Source organism: Dysidea avara, chromosome 3 (assembly GCF_963678975.1).
Source record: "Dysidea avara chromosome 3, odDysAvar1.4, whole genome shotgun sequence".
Taxonomy (NCBI): domain Eukaryota; kingdom Metazoa; phylum Porifera; class Demospongiae; order Dictyoceratida; family Dysideidae; genus Dysidea; species Dysidea avara.
This window is the reverse complement of record NC_089274.1, coordinates 17,707,331-17,725,806: the sequence shown is the minus strand read 5'-3', so window position 1 is coordinate 17,725,806 and position 18,476 is coordinate 17,707,331. Positions and strand designations below refer to the sequence as shown.

The 18,476-nt window shown below is 38.8% G+C and overlaps 3 protein-coding genes across 7 annotated transcripts; 1 reads left to right on the top strand and 2 right to left on the bottom strand.

Moving 5' to 3' along the window:
* Positions 1–1,803: 1,803 nt before the first annotated feature.
* LOC136249844 (phosphofurin acidic cluster sorting protein 1-like) lies at positions 1,804–6,468 on the bottom strand. The gene is made up of 8 exons (XM_066041969.1): positions 6,254–6,468; positions 6,111–6,198; positions 5,746–5,835; positions 5,250–5,470; positions 4,982–5,025; positions 3,756–3,982; positions 3,157–3,293; positions 1,804–2,098 (listed from the first exon to the last, which is right to left on the bottom strand). Exons 1-8 carry the CDS (start codon positions 6,382–6,384, stop codon positions 1,945–1,947), a joined length of 1,092 nt encoding a protein of 363 aa, XP_065898041.1. The 5' UTR covers positions 6,385–6,468; the 3' UTR covers positions 1,804–1,944.
* Positions 6,426–7,848, top strand: LOC136249843 (F-box/LRR-repeat protein 7-like). Its single transcript, XM_066041968.1, has 2 exons — positions 6,426–6,590; positions 6,639–7,848. Exons 1-2 carry the CDS (start codon positions 6,478–6,480, stop codon positions 7,702–7,704), a joined length of 1,179 nt encoding a protein of 392 aa, XP_065898040.1. The 5' UTR covers positions 6,426–6,477; the 3' UTR covers positions 7,705–7,848.
* Positions 7,676–18,200, bottom strand: LOC136249842 (poly [ADP-ribose] polymerase 1-like). 5 transcript variants are annotated; one of them, XM_066041964.1, is made up of 26 exons: positions 18,007–18,200; positions 17,920–17,940; positions 17,665–17,871; positions 17,045–17,277; positions 16,903–16,990; positions 16,742–16,858; positions 16,587–16,669; positions 16,407–16,529; positions 16,008–16,139; positions 15,761–15,909; positions 14,894–15,039; positions 13,751–13,814; positions 13,628–13,699; positions 13,059–13,191; positions 11,608–11,668; positions 11,415–11,558; positions 10,804–10,932; positions 10,543–10,749; positions 10,209–10,346; positions 9,908–10,159; positions 9,810–9,846; positions 9,706–9,719; positions 9,575–9,651; positions 9,453–9,514; positions 8,484–8,601; positions 7,676–7,922 (listed from the first exon to the last, which is right to left on the bottom strand). In XM_066041964.1, the coding sequence occupies exons 1-26, from the start codon at positions 18,121–18,123 to the stop codon at positions 7,835–7,837; spliced, it is 3,012 nt and encodes a 1,003-aa protein (XP_065898036.1). In that variant the 5' UTR covers positions 18,124–18,200; the 3' UTR covers positions 7,676–7,834. The 5 variants fall into 5 exon arrangements, 4 of the variants coding, with proteins under 4 accessions (XP_065898036.1, XP_065898037.1, XP_065898038.1 ...); XM_066041965.1 differs by having other exon boundaries at positions 16,020–16,139; XM_066041966.1 differs by lacking the exons at positions 7,676–7,922; positions 8,484–8,601 and adding an exon at positions 8,817–9,164.
* Between the last annotated feature and the right edge of the window lie 276 nt (positions 18,201–18,476).

Here is an 18,476-nt window from a genome sequence, read left to right as displayed (position 1 = left end):
TTACATGCATGGCAGTTGTGATACAGATTTCTACTGTTAATTCAGATGATATCATTTTTATTTTAACCAGTCTAGACTCTGCCAAAGGCCCAAAGATACTGGTTGTGATGGACTTCCATGCAGTGAAATTTTGAAGGTATGTCCACAGGCAATGAGCAGGCCACTGACCAGGATAATCAACCACAGTAGTTCTTGGAAATGTGCTGTTGTTACACCAGTTAAAGTCTAAGAATAGTTCTGCTTTAACCAATTTTCGACCAATTTCAGTTCTTCCAGTTTTTTCAAAGATTTCAAAGCGTGTTGTACACAATCAACTAGTTTATCATTTTCTTAAGTGTGACTTGTTTTCACCATATCAACCTGGCTTTTGACCACCTCATTCTACTCAAGATGTTTATATGTTGTTGACTCTTGTCGTAAAGCCATAGATGAATGTAAATTTGTTGTTGCTGGCTTTTTGGACTTAGCTAAAGCTTTGTGGCAGACAACAAGCTTGGTGGTTCCCAATCTTTGTCTGCATCGGTGTACCACAAGGCTCAATATTAGGTGCTCTGTTGTTTTCTATATTTGTGAATGACTTACCAACAATTGTGGATCATGCTGAAATTAGTATGTATGTTGATGACACCGAGTTGCATTGTTGTGGTGCAAACCTATACAAGATGTTCAGAGCAACCTTCAGTCTGATCTTAATCACATACATATGTAAATAGATAGCAACTAAGTCTGTCTGTTATATGCTATTGGGCTCCTGGCAGAAATTACGAAATCGCAGTGTGACTTTATTTCTTAATGGTAAAGCTCTTGCTTGTGCAGTTAGTACTCGCTATTTTGGTGTGATCATAGATCAGCATCTAACTTGGAAGTTACATGTCAGCAATGTGATGAAGAGTCCAATGTAAGTTGTATGCTTTGAATCATTTGAAACTGGTTATTTGTTAAATCAGGTTTTTATTCTGCCTATACTTTGATTATTGTGATGCTGTGTGGGCAGTTTCAGCTACTTCACTATCTAAATATTTGGAACATTTGCATTCCCATTTTTTACAAGGTATTTCTGTATGTGACTCTTTTACTTTGATGGAGCGACAGCGTTTTCACACTGCTATCAATAAAGTTCTTCACAAACTTCATCCAGTATACTTGAGAAGCTGGTTCACTTATGCGGAAGCACTTACAGGATGTAATAAACATTGTTTGTTTACCCCACAAATAGCTCTATTGGGAAAAATGGGTTTTATTACGATGGAGCGGCAATTGGAACAGTTTGCCCCCTACATTAAGTGGACTTATTTGTCTGCCACTCTTTAAACAATTGTATTATTAACGTACTGATATTAATTTTGTTTGTATTCATTGTTTGTCTTTGTTCTTGTACTCTTTGGTGTTATGTTGTTTGTAGTGCAGCTAGCATGTTGCAAATGCAGGGCACTGCTGAAAACCCATCACCCATAATCATTAATTCTGGTTGATTTGATTTTTATTAATTTGTGGTTGGAAAGATAGCACAAATGCTGCTTAGCTACATCCAATAAAAGCATAAACAAAGAAATACTAGCAGGAGAAACATCTAGCTGGGTCTACTTAGTCAAGTGTGTGTCTGTAACAAAGTTCACCTAAAATCTCAGCCAAGCATTTTAGTGGTTGCTTCAAGTGTTCCACAGCAGTGATATTCTTCATTAGTTTATACAAGAGGGCGTGTGCTGTGGCTGTACTACATGGCGGCTCAACACTACTGCAGTAGTGGGGCATTTAACGTGCACCCTCTCAAGAATATGTAGTTCATTCATGCACAATCATATGTAAAGTTACTGGAGTGAGAAGACACGAAAACATGTGAAATAATATAAGCACAAATTTACAGTATATAATATATTATACACTCAATAAATTTTAATAAAATTTATAAATAAAACAGATAAATTAAATGCATACATACAAACATCATACACTAGTGCCCAGTGTCTTGTTTGTTGGCTGATTGTTAATGGAGACTTGTGATTGTGACTGGTTAGCAGAACTGATACTCAGTACTGACCCACGACGACTGGAGCTGAACAGGCTTGTCATACTGGTAATGTCCGCAGTATACAGAGGTCTATTGGAATAACACACTACTATAAAACTAATTCTATGGTTAAAAATGACTATAACTCAGTCATACAGAATAAACCGAATACATGATGGGCATATTGTGCATGTGCAATGCATGTATGCAAAGTGTAACACTCATGTACATAAGGCAGCCATGTAAAACACAGCTATTATCACACAGCAAACCAGTACTGATGCCAGTGCACGACTAGGACATTAAAGTCTATGCAGGCAAATCCTCCTGGAGCAGGACTAGTAACCACTGTTCAAGTACCATAGATAGAGCAGAACTCAAAGTTTCACAACCACTAGTGAGACAAGGATGGTAGATTGAACAAGAAACTTTGCTCTAGTCAACTAGCTGTTTAATGGGCTTGGTGGCCTGGGGAAGCAAATACCCGTTTCCTTACTCAAGGAAACAGCTGGGAATCATGGAACACAAACCTGGAACCTTGCAACTACCAAGCCATTTGGCTACGCTGCCTCACAACACACACACACACACACACACACACACACACACACACACACACACACACACACACACACACACACACACACACACACACACACACACACACACACACACATGCACTAAACCTTTTTGGTCAGTATGTGTACAATTCAACCTAGTCTAAAGATGGAGAGACACTTCACGCATGCCTCTTGTGTAAACACCTCTAGTATTCAACAAATAAACCAAAGGGATACTACATGTTTATTAGCTACAGGGTGTTTGTGGTTTGCATGTTCTACATGTGTTTTTTGCCATATTTATACACAACTTCATGTGTAAATTTTATGAACATCTGGATGGTTGTTCATTGTACAGGCTACATGCTAACAGCAGAAGACCCCTTCATAAATACTCAATTTGGGCGAGGATCTAATGGAACTAGACAGGCTAACTCTAGCAGTGACGAAACACTACCACCACTGATAAACACCAGTACTTGTATTAAGAGTATTACTCTATCCTAGTGAAGTACCATACACTGTATATCACTGTAACTTCAAGCTTTCACTACATGCATTCCTAACTGTCCTATGAACACTGCTTGCCTCAGTTGAGGACGAGGAGTAGAGTGTTTGCTATCCTCAGGAGGATCGTCATCGTCATCATCGCTGTTAGAATCACTGATGTCAGACACAAACTGCAGATCTCCTTCCTCAGCTGAAACCTCTTCTTGTGACATGTCCTGGGAAATAAATAACACATCCTTACTACTTACATTGCTGATGGCATGTGTGTGAATTACAGGTATCACGTATGATGATATAAATAAAGTCAAAATTTATCTTCCTATTAAATAGGTTGAAACACAATTAAACTTGTTTATTGTACGGCCTCGTAACAATATCTGTGGCTAAAAATTAACGTCTTTTCCTAATAGAAACATGATCAATCAAAATTTTAAAGTCCCTCATAATATAGTCATTTTGTGTTTACAACAAGATTTTCACTGTGAAACATCACCATCTCTTTACAGGTCAAGTATGTCCAAGTTAAACACAGCTAAGATTTATTTCATGACCCTATTAAAAGGTTCCTCATTATTGAGGTCACTAGTTTTTTGGTCCTGAGAGTGACCAGATTTCACTATACCCGATAATATATATATTAAACATGAATGTCACATTCTACATATACAATAACTCACCAGGTCACCATGATCTTGTGCTTTACGTCGTTTCCTTCTCAGTAAACTCATTACAGTTCTTTGTGGTTGCCTAAACCATGGCAGTTTTAATGAGCGATGTCTCTGTGTGGGGAACATATCCCTCTCATTTTCAGCACTACTGTCATAGGCCTCAGCCTCAGAAAGGGTTCTCTCCACAACTTCTTCAAACACTAACTCTTCATCTTCTTCTTCACTCCAATTATCACCTAAAACAATTTCAAACAATGTTATTAACAGTACAGCCATACAGGAATGTATTATGCCACAATACACAGTAAATGTTGACATAGACAGTGAAAAAACCTACACACTGTACAGGTATGTGCCCAGGTTTAGAATAGTGGTGGCTATAAAACAGACTTGAGGTTTAGGATGGCTATAATTACAAAAGTTAGTGGTGCATTTGTACTGAATGGTGAGTAATAGTGGTGGTTATTTTTGGTTGAGTGGTGGCTATTTTATCTGAGTGGTGGTTGGTCCCGACCACTGCCGACCATTGTGGGCACATCCCTGACTGTAAATTACGTACATCAACAAGACACTTGCTCCTACATTACTTCCTAAACTATCATTTTACCAATGTAATTCACAAGGATGTGTTTCATGTGACATGAATGAATTCTCAGATGCCTTTTTGCATGCCATGGGTTTAGCAATGCCACCCCAGACAGCACAGCAATTATTTAACAATCACATGTAACAAATACTTTAACCAAAGCATGTGCTTACACAAAATCAATTGATGTAATGCTGCCAAACAGATTATGTGATAAAACATCCTACAATACATGTGACATGCATGAGATTGGAACATGATTACTGCATGCATGTCATGTACAAATTTGGCCCTCACTGTAACATGTCACAGTACAAATCAGGCTTGCTACATATGACCAGTTAAGTATTGACTTTATATGTAGTGGCAGTGAGCCAAAAGTTAATGGTCTGTGCTCCAATGAATGCTACCAGGAAATTTTGACGAAAGTTGACGAATGACTTAATTCATTAGTCAAATGTCCATAAGTGCCTTTAAATGTATGTGTTATTCATTAAAGTTGATAAAGTGTAGATTCATCGACTTTTTCCTTCCGTCAAAACTTCCTGTCATACGGTATACGCTATACACGATAGTGAAGTAATGTATCAGTGGTCCCTGTGCTTTCTGTAGCAAACTAATAGTACACATGCACACAGACAATGATCACCTTCAACAGTTGTCTGACTTCGTGAAGACATTTCTGAAGGAGTACTACAAGCAATAAAAGGTAATTATATTAGTACATTATAAACACAAAGAAATATGATTCATTGGTACATGGACACTTAGAAATGCTTTCAGATTCAACCTGTCAACCAATAGTATTTCAAAGTACTGAATAATATTACAATGAAGCCTAGCAACCCACTGCCAATGGGTCCCTAAGTAACAACACAGGACAATGGATGTTCTACATTACTCTCTATGATGTGTACCTTGTCAACGATTCGATTGTGATATCGGCGACATGTTGAAAGTTGTACTTGCCGGAGAGTGTACAGTAAAGAGGCAAGACTTCATTGATAATGTTTCTTTGTAATACTGTGCTCATCGCAATACTTCCTTCTGCCAGTGTCTTGTACCCACGTATGGTCCGCTTACGACGCTGCAGTCGAATCTGTAACTCGTTTCCATTTCGTTTCAAGAAGTGAGGATACTGTAGGGTGTATAGAAAGTGAAAGACATTACAATTTTAGAGCAACATGTTTGGACATATTGGCATTGTGGTGTACACAAAAGCTGACTACATTTACAACTGTTTACACTACATAATGAGCCCACATTAGCAAAGTGTAAGCATAGACACACACAGACACGCTTACATACAATATATCATAAACATGCAAACATACACACTGTGCACTCATACACACATGTACCACACATATACACGGTAATATCATACATACATACGTAGATACTGTAATGTACCTGATGAGTGAATGTGAGTTTCAATGGTATATCCACAACGCCTGATAATGGTAAGGAGATTTCATTAGACCGCAGAAAACGTCGCGGAGTCTACATAACCAAATAAAGGTAGCCAAATTGTCTGTGTTATAAGTACTCATGTTTGTACTGTGTAGTATGTATGTAGTAGTGACATGACTGTATATATGGATGGATAGTATATGGGTGCGTGTATTGTGTATGTATGATGTGTATATATAAATAGTTATGCAAATATTAAGACACCATAACTACATACAAACACACAGCACCAAGCCATAGATAATGGGCGTGTGTCTATATTATCTATGCCAAGCTAGATCACGCACTGCTAGTTCTCTTCTCACCTTCATTGACACTGAAATCACAATGAAATTCAGCCCAGGTTCCACTTGTTCAAATACCGCCAAGTGGGACAACGTTAACGTGCAAGTTCTGCAAGAGAACCGAAGTGTGATGGTGTACGATATGGTGCAAATCACAGGCCCACCTTGAAACGCAGTTGGACGGAATGCGTCTGGTCTCCCAAGCAGCAAACAGCTTCATCTCAATGGGCACCGGAAGATTGTTCATCGCCTCCATTTGTCCACTACTCGTGGGATGTGGTAGCGACTCACTCATAACGCTGACTAGGGAGTAAACAATGCGGGTGACGCGTAAGCACCTCGATCAGCTACTAATAGAATCGATTGTGGGTTTTTATTTACAAACTTAATGGTCGACCTTTTCTCTATTATCCCTGACGAGGTGTGTTTACAAGTTTTCATTAATATTCCGTTCAAGCAGCTACACGGATCTGTACCGCTTGTTTGTAAAAGATGGCACAGGTTAGCAATGTTAAAACAGTAAACTTGTACCTATTATCTGGTATGCAGGTTAGCATTAGATGACTCGTTATGGCGTTATATCCCAGTGTCAGAGCTTGCCATTTCGCCCACCTGTCTGGAGAAGCTGCTTATCAGTCACAAGACAGTTACGATATTAGACTTGGCTCATAATGATACTTATAACGACAGAGACTTTATAAGGATATGGCCCTTGTGTACACAGTTAATAAAAGTGTCTCTAGCATTCTGTAACATCACTCAGGATGCATTGTTTGTACTGTTATCATCTTGTCCAAACTTGCAGTGGTTGAACCTTGAAGGCTGTGAAGCTATCAACCATATACCATTACCAACTGTGAGAGACAAGTCCTCGTATCATATACAACACCTCAATTTGGCCTACTGTGTTAACTTTAATGACTTGGGCTGTGTGACTATTGGTTGTATATTTGGCAGAAGCTTGCAACATTTGAACATTGATGGAGCGCAGTATATTACAGACATTGGGTTGGGAATGATATTAAATCAGTGTTCTGCAAGTCAATTGGAGTACTTGGCCATTGATGGAGCAGAAATTACTAATGTAGGCATTAAGAAACTGCAGCGTTTTACATACCTACAGAACATACTAATCTCTTTCTGCAACAAACTCACTGATGAATCACTCAACTACATTAGTACACTAAGTTCCCTAAAAGAAATTTACTTCAAGAAGGGGGAGCAATTCAATAGCACAGGATTGCAAAGTCTCTTTAGTAATCTGAACAAACTGGTGTATATTTCATTGGTAGAATGCTGGGAAGCTGATGACAAGTGTTTACAGGTGATATCAACTACATGTAGGCAATTACAAAAGTTTACGGTCACTTGGGCCAAAGTTACGAACCCTGGTGTTGATTGTATAGTGAAACAATGTCTTCAATTACGTGAACTAAACTTGACTGGATCACATGAATTGACTGAGCAACCATTTTTAAGATTGTTAGAGACCCAGAGCAAGTTACAACTACTTGACCTGACACAGTGCAATATGATGTGTGACAGGACACTACACAGAATCAAAGACACAGTCCCAAACCTGAAAATTATTGATTACTATGGTGAAACAATTTAAACAAATAAATATTACATGTAAAAATTCTAGCAAAAAAATATATATATAACTTTTCTAGCAAAATATAACTTCTAAAATAAACAATTTTTATTTCTAGTTCACTGGCGTGATTTATTTCAAAATCAATATGTTAAAAAAAGAAGCCGCCCGACTTGTATTTGAACTTGGTCTTCAGCAGGTATTTCATGTTAATCTGGGCCACATCATACACAATATACCTGATCAATAAGTCAAGGAGAATAGTCTTATTATTAACACCACACACATGGCAGCTATCACAATTCCATTCATAGTGACAAATTAGCTCAATTATTACAATTAGCAAACTTGTTAACACTGTTATCTGTGGTACAACATTGCCTACACAAGAAAAGGACTTCATCCACATCCTACTCGTGTGTATTTACAAACCTGAGTATGTGTGCATGCGTACGTGTGTATGTATGAATAGATCACCACACTGAGAACACCAATATCAGGCATTATGCGATGATCCCAGAGATTCTACTCTCTAGACTACGTTGCATGCTGACAAACTTGTGGTAAACATGTACCAAATGTAGTTCAAGTTTCATAGGACACATCAACTAAACACAACTACACAATTGTGTTATAGTTAATTGTAACGTGAAATTAACTGGCGGGAGAACAGCAGTACATACCTCATTATGATTGGATAATGAGTACTAAAGTGTACCATCAATATGGAAGAACTTTAGGAAGCAGCAATCCCATCACACTTTATAACTATGATTTATTAACAATATGTCAAAGGATACTCATTGTAAAGGAGAGAAGAGCCAGTGACACCAGAGTCACACCCTTTCCCCTTAGGAATAACTACCCCATCAGGCAAGGTGAGGTCTCCTTTAGGATCAGGATGAGTACGGCCAAGACCTAAAGGTATAATTTTAAAAAGGAATGTAGTGGATTTCATGACATAATTTACAGAAATACACTATTGTACATACAGCCACATGTATATGTAATAGTTGTATCATGTACCCGAGTGATTTGCCTGATATGTACCATGTAGGCTAATAGCCTACTGTGGTGGGCGACCAATCATTCAAGCCAATACGAGGCAACCCACTGGATTTATTATATAGAGAGTCTTGTAAAATTTGATTATGGGTCAGCAGCAAGTAACGTTGCAGTTACGTTTGTTAACATAAACGGGCAAATCCCATGAATATCACGGAAACACTCAATTTTGCGATTTAACAAGTGTTTCAAAGTTGCTACATCGTTTAACCACTGTTTACAACGTTTTTTAAACATCCAGAGGGGTAAGCTTTGCTGTAGAGTGGTTACCTCGTGATATACAAAAAGTAGGCGTGGTACGTAATCAAACACGTGGACGCGCAATTGTAAATTAACCATGACACTAGTTCTCACCTTAAACTTCCGTTTGTCAACTCATAGGGTGGTAAGGGTGTCGAATTGCCTTCGTATGAGTGCTGTAGAATGCAAAATCAGGTTCATGGTTTTCATCACGTGAGTAATAATAAACTCCCACAATCGAATACTGCCAGGATTCTTATAAAAACAAACAACATTACCTCATCAGATATCAAGGCCATGGTACATTTAAATGTACCATGGCCAGCCATGGTTTATTTTAAATGTACCATAGCCAGCCATGGTTTAACTTAAATGTACCATGGCCAGCCAGGGTTTATAAGATATGTAACCTGGAATTTTCCTTTGAAGTTAGGTGGTTTCATGGTACATTCCTTGATACGTACCTTTAGTACTCAGCTTTGTACCAGGAGGTTTGACCACATACTCAGAGTGCTTCAGTTCATACCTGTCATTATTATCATTAATCACATCAGTAACAATATGTTGGTAGTACTGGTATACTTACATTTCACCAAGAGCCACTTCACACAGCAGCAGTAGGCCAATAGGGTTGTCTCGAGATGTGAAACAATAGTTAGCCGACTACGAGTATAATCAACAATAAAACATGAAACAAAATGTCGAGGTGATCCAAACCTTTGAGACCATGTCTGCAAATAAAAAAAATTAAAAAAACATTTCTAAATCAGTTAAGAACAAATTCAAAAATACAACCTTCTAACATAGCAATACAAACTCACCAGCAAAGTATACTCCTTTCCCGAACATGTATCCAGTCTAGCGGAGATGATGTTGTAGTTACTATGGTGATGATAACATCACTATTGTTCATACTAACCACAGGTGCCTCTGGAGGAGCAATTCTCAGACCCTGTGACAAGATGCCGGCAAAATTGGTATTCCGTGATCCATGCCAGAGTAGCTTCCGATTAGGTATCTTCTTAAAGTCTTTGAAGCGTGAAGATTCACCATGTCTCTCTATCTTGAACACATCCATCAGTTCTAGCGTGTAAGAACTGTGTGTAGGGGCATGTGTATTTGCCACATATTCCTTGATCGTCTCAAACTCATCACTATCTTTAGAAAGAACCTGAAATATATGTACATATCAAATATGTACATGACTCTAGTCAACTAACACTAAAGTCAGTCTTGAGTTTTTCATAGTTGATGTCAAGAGGATCCTTTTGCTCGACTGCATCACTTTTGATTTGCTGTTTCAGCAAGCTATATGTCAACTCTATTTCCAGTAAGTTATCCAACATCTGTGTCTTAGTCTAATAGAACAGTATGGCTGTTATAACAAGTTATCACATGCACACACTACACACACACACGTGCGCGCACGCACACACACACGTGCGCGCACGCACACGCACACACGCATGTTACACACACATATATTTGTTGATATGATGAACAATAACAACTTCCAATGACACATCACTAATAGTAATGTTTAGAAGGTTATACTTTGATAATTTCTTCACTGTCCAAAAGAGGTGGTGACTGCATACCAAAGTTATGAGGTATTAATGTGTAGAATCGATTGGAAGCATCCAACAGTTTTGTCGGGTTCTTGTCCCCTTGAATCTCCTTCAGAGCCTCAGTCAGCACTTTGTAGGCACTCTCAATCTGCTTTTTGCTCAACTTTCCCAGTGGCATCTTGTTAACATCAATCTTGAGAAGTCAGACAAACAAATTATGAGTCATATCTCAGCAGCATTCACCAACCTCAAATTCCAATAGTGTCTGCTTCATGCTGTCCACATCAAAGATCATCTTAACAAGGCTCTGTATTGCTGGGTCCAGCTTAGAATTGCTTCCAGCTGACACCATGAGTTGAGCAAAGTCTTCCTCATCCTAAGGGTACAATGCACATGCATTGTATTGAAGATGGTATTTAAAAAGGATCAAAGTAGGAGCAGTTAACTATATGCATACACATGAGGAAAAAAAGAATCAAGGATAAAGATTACTCCAAACTAAAGCTCAACTGTTTCAAACAGAATGTACTATGTAGCTTTGCATTACACAACAGAGCGTTTGGATTTTAGGTCCAAAACCACTGAAGAAAGTCACCACTTGTACTAACCCACCTTAACCTTCTAACCACCACAACCATCATATGAATGGAGTACAATTTCATCCCCGCTACAAATTCTCAGTGTGTTTAATATGTAGTGCACTTATCCTGAAACCATCACACCTACAGGGTCCCATTAGAGAGGTAAATGGATCCTAACCACAATAACCAAGTTAAATTAGAAAGCCTATGTGCCTTGGATATTCATATAAAGTTGAGCATAAATTTTAAATTTTGCACACACAACAAACTTTCACACCTGTCCATAATCAATTTCCAGAGGATAGAACTTGGTGGGATGCTTTACAAACTCATCAGAAGGAGTGCCCCACACGTTACCAGTCTTCTCAGCATACAGTGACTCAAACTGAGCAATGGCCTTCTTTGCCGAGCCACCATGATCCTATACAACTCTTGATAACACATTAACCATACCACTCCATTATTCTCACCTCTTTCTTGTTGCCACCAATGGATGTACCTACACGGCCCCAAGCTCTGAACAAGACATACCTAACACAGAGAGTTATTCACAAGTTCAAAATACATCACACTGTATTTGCATTGCTATAGACACTAGTACATTTATTAAACATTAAGCAGGATCTATGCAGTGAAACACAAGACATGACAGAACAACATACACTGTAGCTACATGGAAAATACTGTAGTAAAGAGCAATCGAGTGAAATCCTTTGAAATTAGAAAGGTGTCTCTACTATTAAATAGTACCTTGAATCCTATGGACAAGGGAACATGAAACTCCATAAACAGCGAAATTTAAACATGGCTGTTGTGTGCTACAAAAAGTAACTATATAAAATACCTTATTAGGACATTATATGGAGATGTATGCTTGAGTACGTCACGTTAGCAGCATCACTGAAATGAAGTTATGGAAACAAAGTGGAATGGTACAAGAGAAGAATAGTAGCATAGGTATAACAGGGTAGCCTTTCTGTATTCACAGATGATGTGAAGACTATTGTAAAGTTATCTTTCAACTTAACGGCCACCTATCGAAGCCAGCTTGGCTGCTTTCACAGAATACGATGAAGTGGCAGTTCATTCTGCACAACCTAAGGATGATGTAACCAATGATACACATAGTAACACTGGACACCATATTTAAATTTTACCTGTTGTATTGGTAGTGTATGGAGTTACTTGCTCCCATTTGATGCACTCCTGGTATTACAGTGCCAATACAGATAGCTCTGCCATAAGGCCTTTTCATATTGACAGTATTCACTAGAGCTGGGTGATATACCAGTATTGTTAGTAATCTGTGATATTTAAGTCATACTGGTTTTGATACTGCCTTTTTTTTTTTAATACCGTCATACCGTCTGGGCACTATGGCCTCCCTGTGGGCTTGTTTCATCCCATATTTAGAAGGTAACCAGACATGTGACAATGTTTGTAGGCAGCTAGGTGCTGATGTAGTCAGCTAACCAAACTATGTAAACAAGTTTGTTTGTGGTAGTTTGTACCTGAGGCTTGCTGAGCTACCATGGGTATTTGATGCTTTTGTTGAGATAAATGGCACTTTAATACCAATGGCTTTTACATTAATACCGTGATATTTAGTAATACCGTGATATTTAGTAATACCGTGATACTTTTTATGGAAGGTATACCGTTTGCTATTTTTCAATACCGCCCAGCTACATACTCTAGATCTGTTCAATGAAATACTGTAATAAAACAGTCATTATTGCTGTTCGAAACAACAGCAATACAAAAAGGAATTCTTGTACACAAGTAGTACCTATAGTTTTGTTTTTGATCACTCATAATGGAAAACATCCAGAACTACAAAATTTGACAATAAAATTTTCAGGAACAACAAAAATTCATGTGCACATAATATGGACTCCTTAGTGTGTATGTGTCTATTCACCTTTTAGAGGCATCAGCTTCCAACACTTGTAACTTGTAAAATGAGTTGGTGCCCTGAACAACATCCACCAATCCCAGCACAGCATTGTAGATCACACCTCCTGACTCATAAACATGATGAGTCCGATCCAAACCTGCAACACAACAATGGAAGAAACTTTCTATAAAGTTAACAGCCAACATATTTATGGCACTGAATTGCTTAAGTCACTATATTATAGAACCAAGATGCTGTGAAAAGTTCTTGCACTGTTACTTTCAAAGCCACTATCATCCACTTATTTGTGCTCTAAGTATACGGCCATGATTTTCCTAAAAGTTGGTAGGTTATGGTGTTGTATTGTGGAACCTCATGAGGTCACAACAATACTAACATGGCTTTACTGACCTATAATGATATGATCTTTAAAACCATGAAATACACCTTACCTAGAGACCCAGAAGGCGGTCTTATTAATGAGGCTACGAAACACACCTTAGCTTTTCTAAGATGGCTATAATAGCAAGGTAGTTTTATTAAAAAGGTGGTTTTACAGTAAGTGAAGCTCCACTGTACTACTTACTACCTACCAGAGTCAGGGTCCACCACTGCTCCCCCTTTGACTGCCATCTTCTTTATCTTCCGGAAAGGATCAGCACCAACTGTGACCACCAACCAATAATCACTGTAACACACAACTCTCAGTGACTAACATGTTGGTTTAGCAACTGTGGTCTGTTGTTGTGGCTGTTGTTGCTGTCCAGACTTGCCAAGTTTCTACAGACATACAATAAATTTTTTTTGTATGTTGGTGGGTATGTGATTTTCACCAGTTAATGTAATACACACACACACACACACACACACACACACACACACACACACACACACACACACACACACACACACACACACACACACACACACACACACACACACACACACACACACACACACACACACACACACACACACACAGACATGCAAATGCACATGCACAAATATACATACACACACGCACACACTAAAGCAAAACAAAGAACCAGAGCAAAGTCTTTGGTTACTGTGCTAGTACAGTGAACTATAGTAAAAACATTTAATATCTCATGGATGCAATTACACATGATCTTGAAATTTGGCTCATTTGTAGTACTGCTTGATCCGCTACAAATATTTTGAAATCTTTTTGTTCAAATGTTTGACATAATGTTTACAGCCAATCAAAGTTTTCACAATACATTTCCTATGGGGAAGCCATATAAGTACAGTGTCCATTACAGCCCTTTCCCGAACTTGTAATGGAGCCAAACCGTACATGTCTGTTGTTGACACCTTTGCTGTTACCAATAATCATCTGGTTGGCTGAAATGTTAACTCTGTTGAGAAAAAAATCCACTTTTAATTTTTAGCTGTTTTTCAGGATTCAGCTCAACGTGAACATACTATAGCACTGGGACACCTCTACTCAGATGCTAAGAGACAGCATGAGCAAATCCTAGGACTAGTAACTGGCTTTGTGGCCGTGTTGGCACCTAAAGTCCTACTTGTACCCTCACCCGCTACATGGGACATTAACAGTTGGCATTTGTTTCCCCAATTAATACCCATTGATGTTACAGCTGGATGGGCTGCTTCTCCAGTTGACACCAGGTTACCAGGTCCCCATTCAAACAGCCAGACAGACTAGAATAATGTGAGTAAAGTTTCTTGCTCAAGGAAACAACAGCAACAGCAACTGGGCATAATCTGGCATCAAACCTGGAATTTTTTGATTACCAGGCTGGTGGTCAAGCTACCTGGCTATGCTGCCTCACCGCACACACAAAATGTAGTTGACATGACTGCTTTACACTTACAATGTCTCCCCATGAGGAGATCTTGTGTGCCATAATCTTCACCAGTCCCCCACCCTTCTGAACATCATCCAGATAATCCTCAGACACGACACACACATTGTTCTTCTGTACTTCCTTCATCTTCTTTGACATTTTGTCCACCTCAGCTACACAAGAGAGGACACAATGGTGTTCACTATTCAGATGTGTTCAAAAAGAAAGGCACAGACATAATTACATATACATGCATTTATCTCAGGACTACCATTACACTTCTAACAAATACACATGCACACACACTACAATACAAACACACACTGCATACTACACATGCGCGCACGCGTGCGCACACACACACACACACACACACACACACACACACACACACACACTAGTGGTGTGCGATATCAGAATTTTTATTTCGATATGATATCGATACGATATTGGGGTAAATAACAAAATTTCGATACGATTTTCAATAATTTTTAATTGTGTGGGTGGTGTAATTGAGTGGGCGGTCGACATTTATAAATATGCTTGAAATACAATTTACACACAAACTATTGCACAAAACTAATAATAAGCCTAGAAAACTGGTAGACACTAGACAAGTTTTTAAAGTGGCTAGATAGTACAGAACCAACCTTCATTTCTAGCGTGATTGCACAATCACACTCTAAATGCTGTAGATTTATCGAAATATTCTTCAATATTTCAATAATTATCGCAAAATATTACCATTTTGATGTATCGAAAATCGATACGATAACGATATCGACAAAATTATCGCGAAATCGATATTTTTTCAATATATCGCACATCACTAACACACACACACACACACACACACTACACGCACACACACACACACGCACACACTACACACACCTTTACTACTAATACACAAGTTGGTAGAGGAGTCCACATCCTTCACAACACTACCGCCAAGACCCCCAATAGTTTTAGTCAGTACAGCAGTAGTCTTGCTTAGTTTGCCAACAATAACAACAGTGAATCCATCCAGTGGTTGACTAGGCCTACATGTGGTACACAACCTAGTCAGACCTAATACACATAAGCTATTTTATATACAGTAAGCCTCGTGTACAGTACACACACACACACACGTACGCACATACACACTGACGTGCTAGTATCCATGTCAACAGAAGCACTACTGCTGGCCACCAGTCCAGAATCAGTCGCATCCTTTGATACCTCCTTCTGTGCATACACACGTTGCTTCACTTGAGGTTTGAATGTCTTGCTAAATAACACACATGAAGATTTCTGACTCACAATAAACCCATTCCAATATCAGTAACATGCATAATGTGTGTATGTCCATGTGTGTTTGTTAAGTTATCCCATATAAAAGCCTGATAGAATGATTTTGGACCCACCAACATGAGCCATTACTTGTCACAAAACAAACCACAGGTTCATGTATTTCTTTGAGCCAGGCTTTATTACAGGATACGTGTGTATGTGCATGCATGCGTGCGTACAAGTGTAAAGAGTAATTTCCACTAACAAGAATGATGATGCCTCCTTCACTACATCAGGAATGACCCATTTCACTCTATCTGGTTCCCTCGTAGAGTGTGTACACTTAGTCCAGCTGGTCAGGTAGCCAGTACACACATACTGGGCACCACTGTGTATGTACAATAACAACAGTTACTTATCTCAATGTATGGAGGACATCACTTACTTGAAAATTAACTGGCCTTTTGTACAGGTGGGGCAGCGTTGTAGAGCTCCAAATGCAATTCCATCAGTGCAACGATCAACATACTTAGAGTTCAAGTATAGTAAAATAAGCATAATAATATAATGAGCCATGATAATCAGACACTACAGACTAACCTTTGAACCACTAGTTGGAACTGACTGATTGTTAGCCTCCAACATGCTCTTCATCAGTGCATTATTGAGGTCATTGTTGAGGGCATCTTTGATCTTCCATATCTTGTCTGCTTGTACCTACACTGTCATGTCACAAAACAGGATGTTACAGCCACAAGTACCTTCAGTGCTTTCTCTTCAGCAATTTCCTCTTTGCTCTTCTTTTCCGCTGGCCCATCAGTAGAATCAGTACCACCTTTACGCTTCTTCCTGTAGAATTTGTGTACATACAAGTAACATTACTCTTTTAGCAATAATTCAAACCCTTTTCCTTTGCCAGAGCCAGCTTCACTAGTTTTCTCAGCTTCTCCAAATGTTTCATTCAACCTCTTCTTGTCAGCTGGTTTAAGGCATTTAATGCCTCTAATGTCGTCGGGCTTGATGCGATTAATTTTGAGTGCAGGCATCTGTTTTTTCAAGCAGTCAACATGATACCAGTGTGTTGAGATTGAGTCAAACTCCTCTACTGGATACTCTATACCAATACGTAATTCCATCTAGAAAGAAAAGACAGTGAAACCAGCCCACTAATATATATAAATGACAACTACAGCAGAATTCTTCTATCCCTTATATATCATCTTGCTTATAGTTTAATGAACTATTCTAGTTTAATTTTTAAATCTGTCTACATGAATCCCAACATTCCTGCTAATACAAACAGGACCATAAACAGGGTATTGTATTAGCAGGGTTCCATAGGCGTAGGGTTCCACCGTACTAGTAGAATAAATAAAGGGGTAGACTGAAATAGGCTCCGCTGCATTACTGTAGGTATAACAAAACATCGGAAGAGGAATGAAAATATACAATACAATTATGTATGTAAAATGGGCTAATCAGGTGGCATTTTCATTCCTCTCCAAATGTTACAGCAACTTTACATAATCAATCTTCTGGTAACACTGACGACAAGTTGACCGATTAGACTTGGCATACTCAGTGACCATGTCGTATGATGCTCCTGCAGAACATGTCTCCTTCACTGATTGCTGATCCTCCCAGCGAAGGGAATCAAAGTTGCCAATTTCACTTGTGGATGACACAGTACAAGCATTGAAGAAACACTTGACATGGTACCACTTTGGTATCTGATAGGTATATCACGTGAGAATATAAAATATTTTGTTATGCTTTACCTTTCCGTCGAAATTCGGCGCCTACAGAGGAAAAGAGAGACTCATATCGTCACGAACAGCACGAATTTCTCTAGAAAACGAACATACCTGAACCATTTCAGCCAACCGTAGTTCACCCTTGTCTATAGTATTGCCACAATTCTTGCAAGAAGACCTAGAGGACTTGGCGTATTCCGCTAGAAAGTTGAAATTCGGAGTAGCCATTATGCTCCGGGTTAGCAAAAGGTTTTGACGCTTCACCACCCCTGGAAGCTGCACAGCGTAGTTTCCAAAAAAATACGGTTTTGTGTATGAGCGAGCCTATGCATGCCTCAGTGCCTCCGAAGTTACCCTTGCCTACCTAATACTATCTTGAGGATGGCATTTTGGTGACAAGTTTCCAAATTTTCTGTTGCATGCACACTTAAATCTATAACTAATCTGGGGGTATGTCTTTAAAAATTTTGAATCTCAACTGGTCACTTGTTTATGTATATTATATCTAGCCAAGCTGTAAAAAAAGAGTGCGGCCCTCAGAAAGGCTATGGTGAAAAAATATGTGAAATCCAAGGTGGTGA

What these genes read in the sequence shown, in the direction of transcription:
- LOC136249842 (XM_066041964.1), bottom strand. Translation starts at nt 18,123, where the DNA reads ATGGCTACTCCGAATTTCAACTTTCTAGCGGAATACGCCAAGTCCTCT. An exon ending in CTTGTGTATTAGTAGTAAAG is followed by an intron (nt 15,040 to 15,760) that starts GTGTGTGTAGTG and finishes TCTCTTGTGTAG; the next exon opens with CTGAGGTGGACAAAATGTCA. An exon ending in AGTGGTGGACCCTGACTCTG is followed by an intron (nt 13,192 to 13,627) that starts GTAGGTAGTAAG and finishes GTTGTGTTGCAG; the next exon opens with GTTTGGATCGGACTCATCAT.
- LOC136249844 (XM_066041969.1), bottom strand. Translation starts at nt 6,384, where the DNA reads ATGAGTGAGTCGCTACCACATCCCACGAGTAGTGGACAAATGGAGGCG. An exon ending in ACAATCGAATCGTTGACAAG is followed by an intron (nt 5,026 to 5,249) that starts GTACACATCATA and finishes TATTGCTTGTAG; the next exon opens with TACTCCTTCAGAAATGTCTT. An exon ending in CACAAGATCATGGTGACCTG is followed by an intron (nt 3,294 to 3,755) that starts GTGAGTTATTGT and finishes TTTATTTCCCAG; the next exon opens with GACATGTCACAAGAAGAGGT.
- LOC136249843 (XM_066041968.1), top strand. Translation starts at nt 6,478, where the DNA reads ATGGTCGACCTTTTCTCTATTATCCCTGACGAGGTGTGTTTACAAGTT. An exon ending in GTTTGTAAAAGATGGCACAG is followed by an intron (nt 6,591 to 6,638) that starts GTTAGCAATGTT and finishes TCTGGTATGCAG; the next exon opens with GTTAGCATTAGATGACTCGT.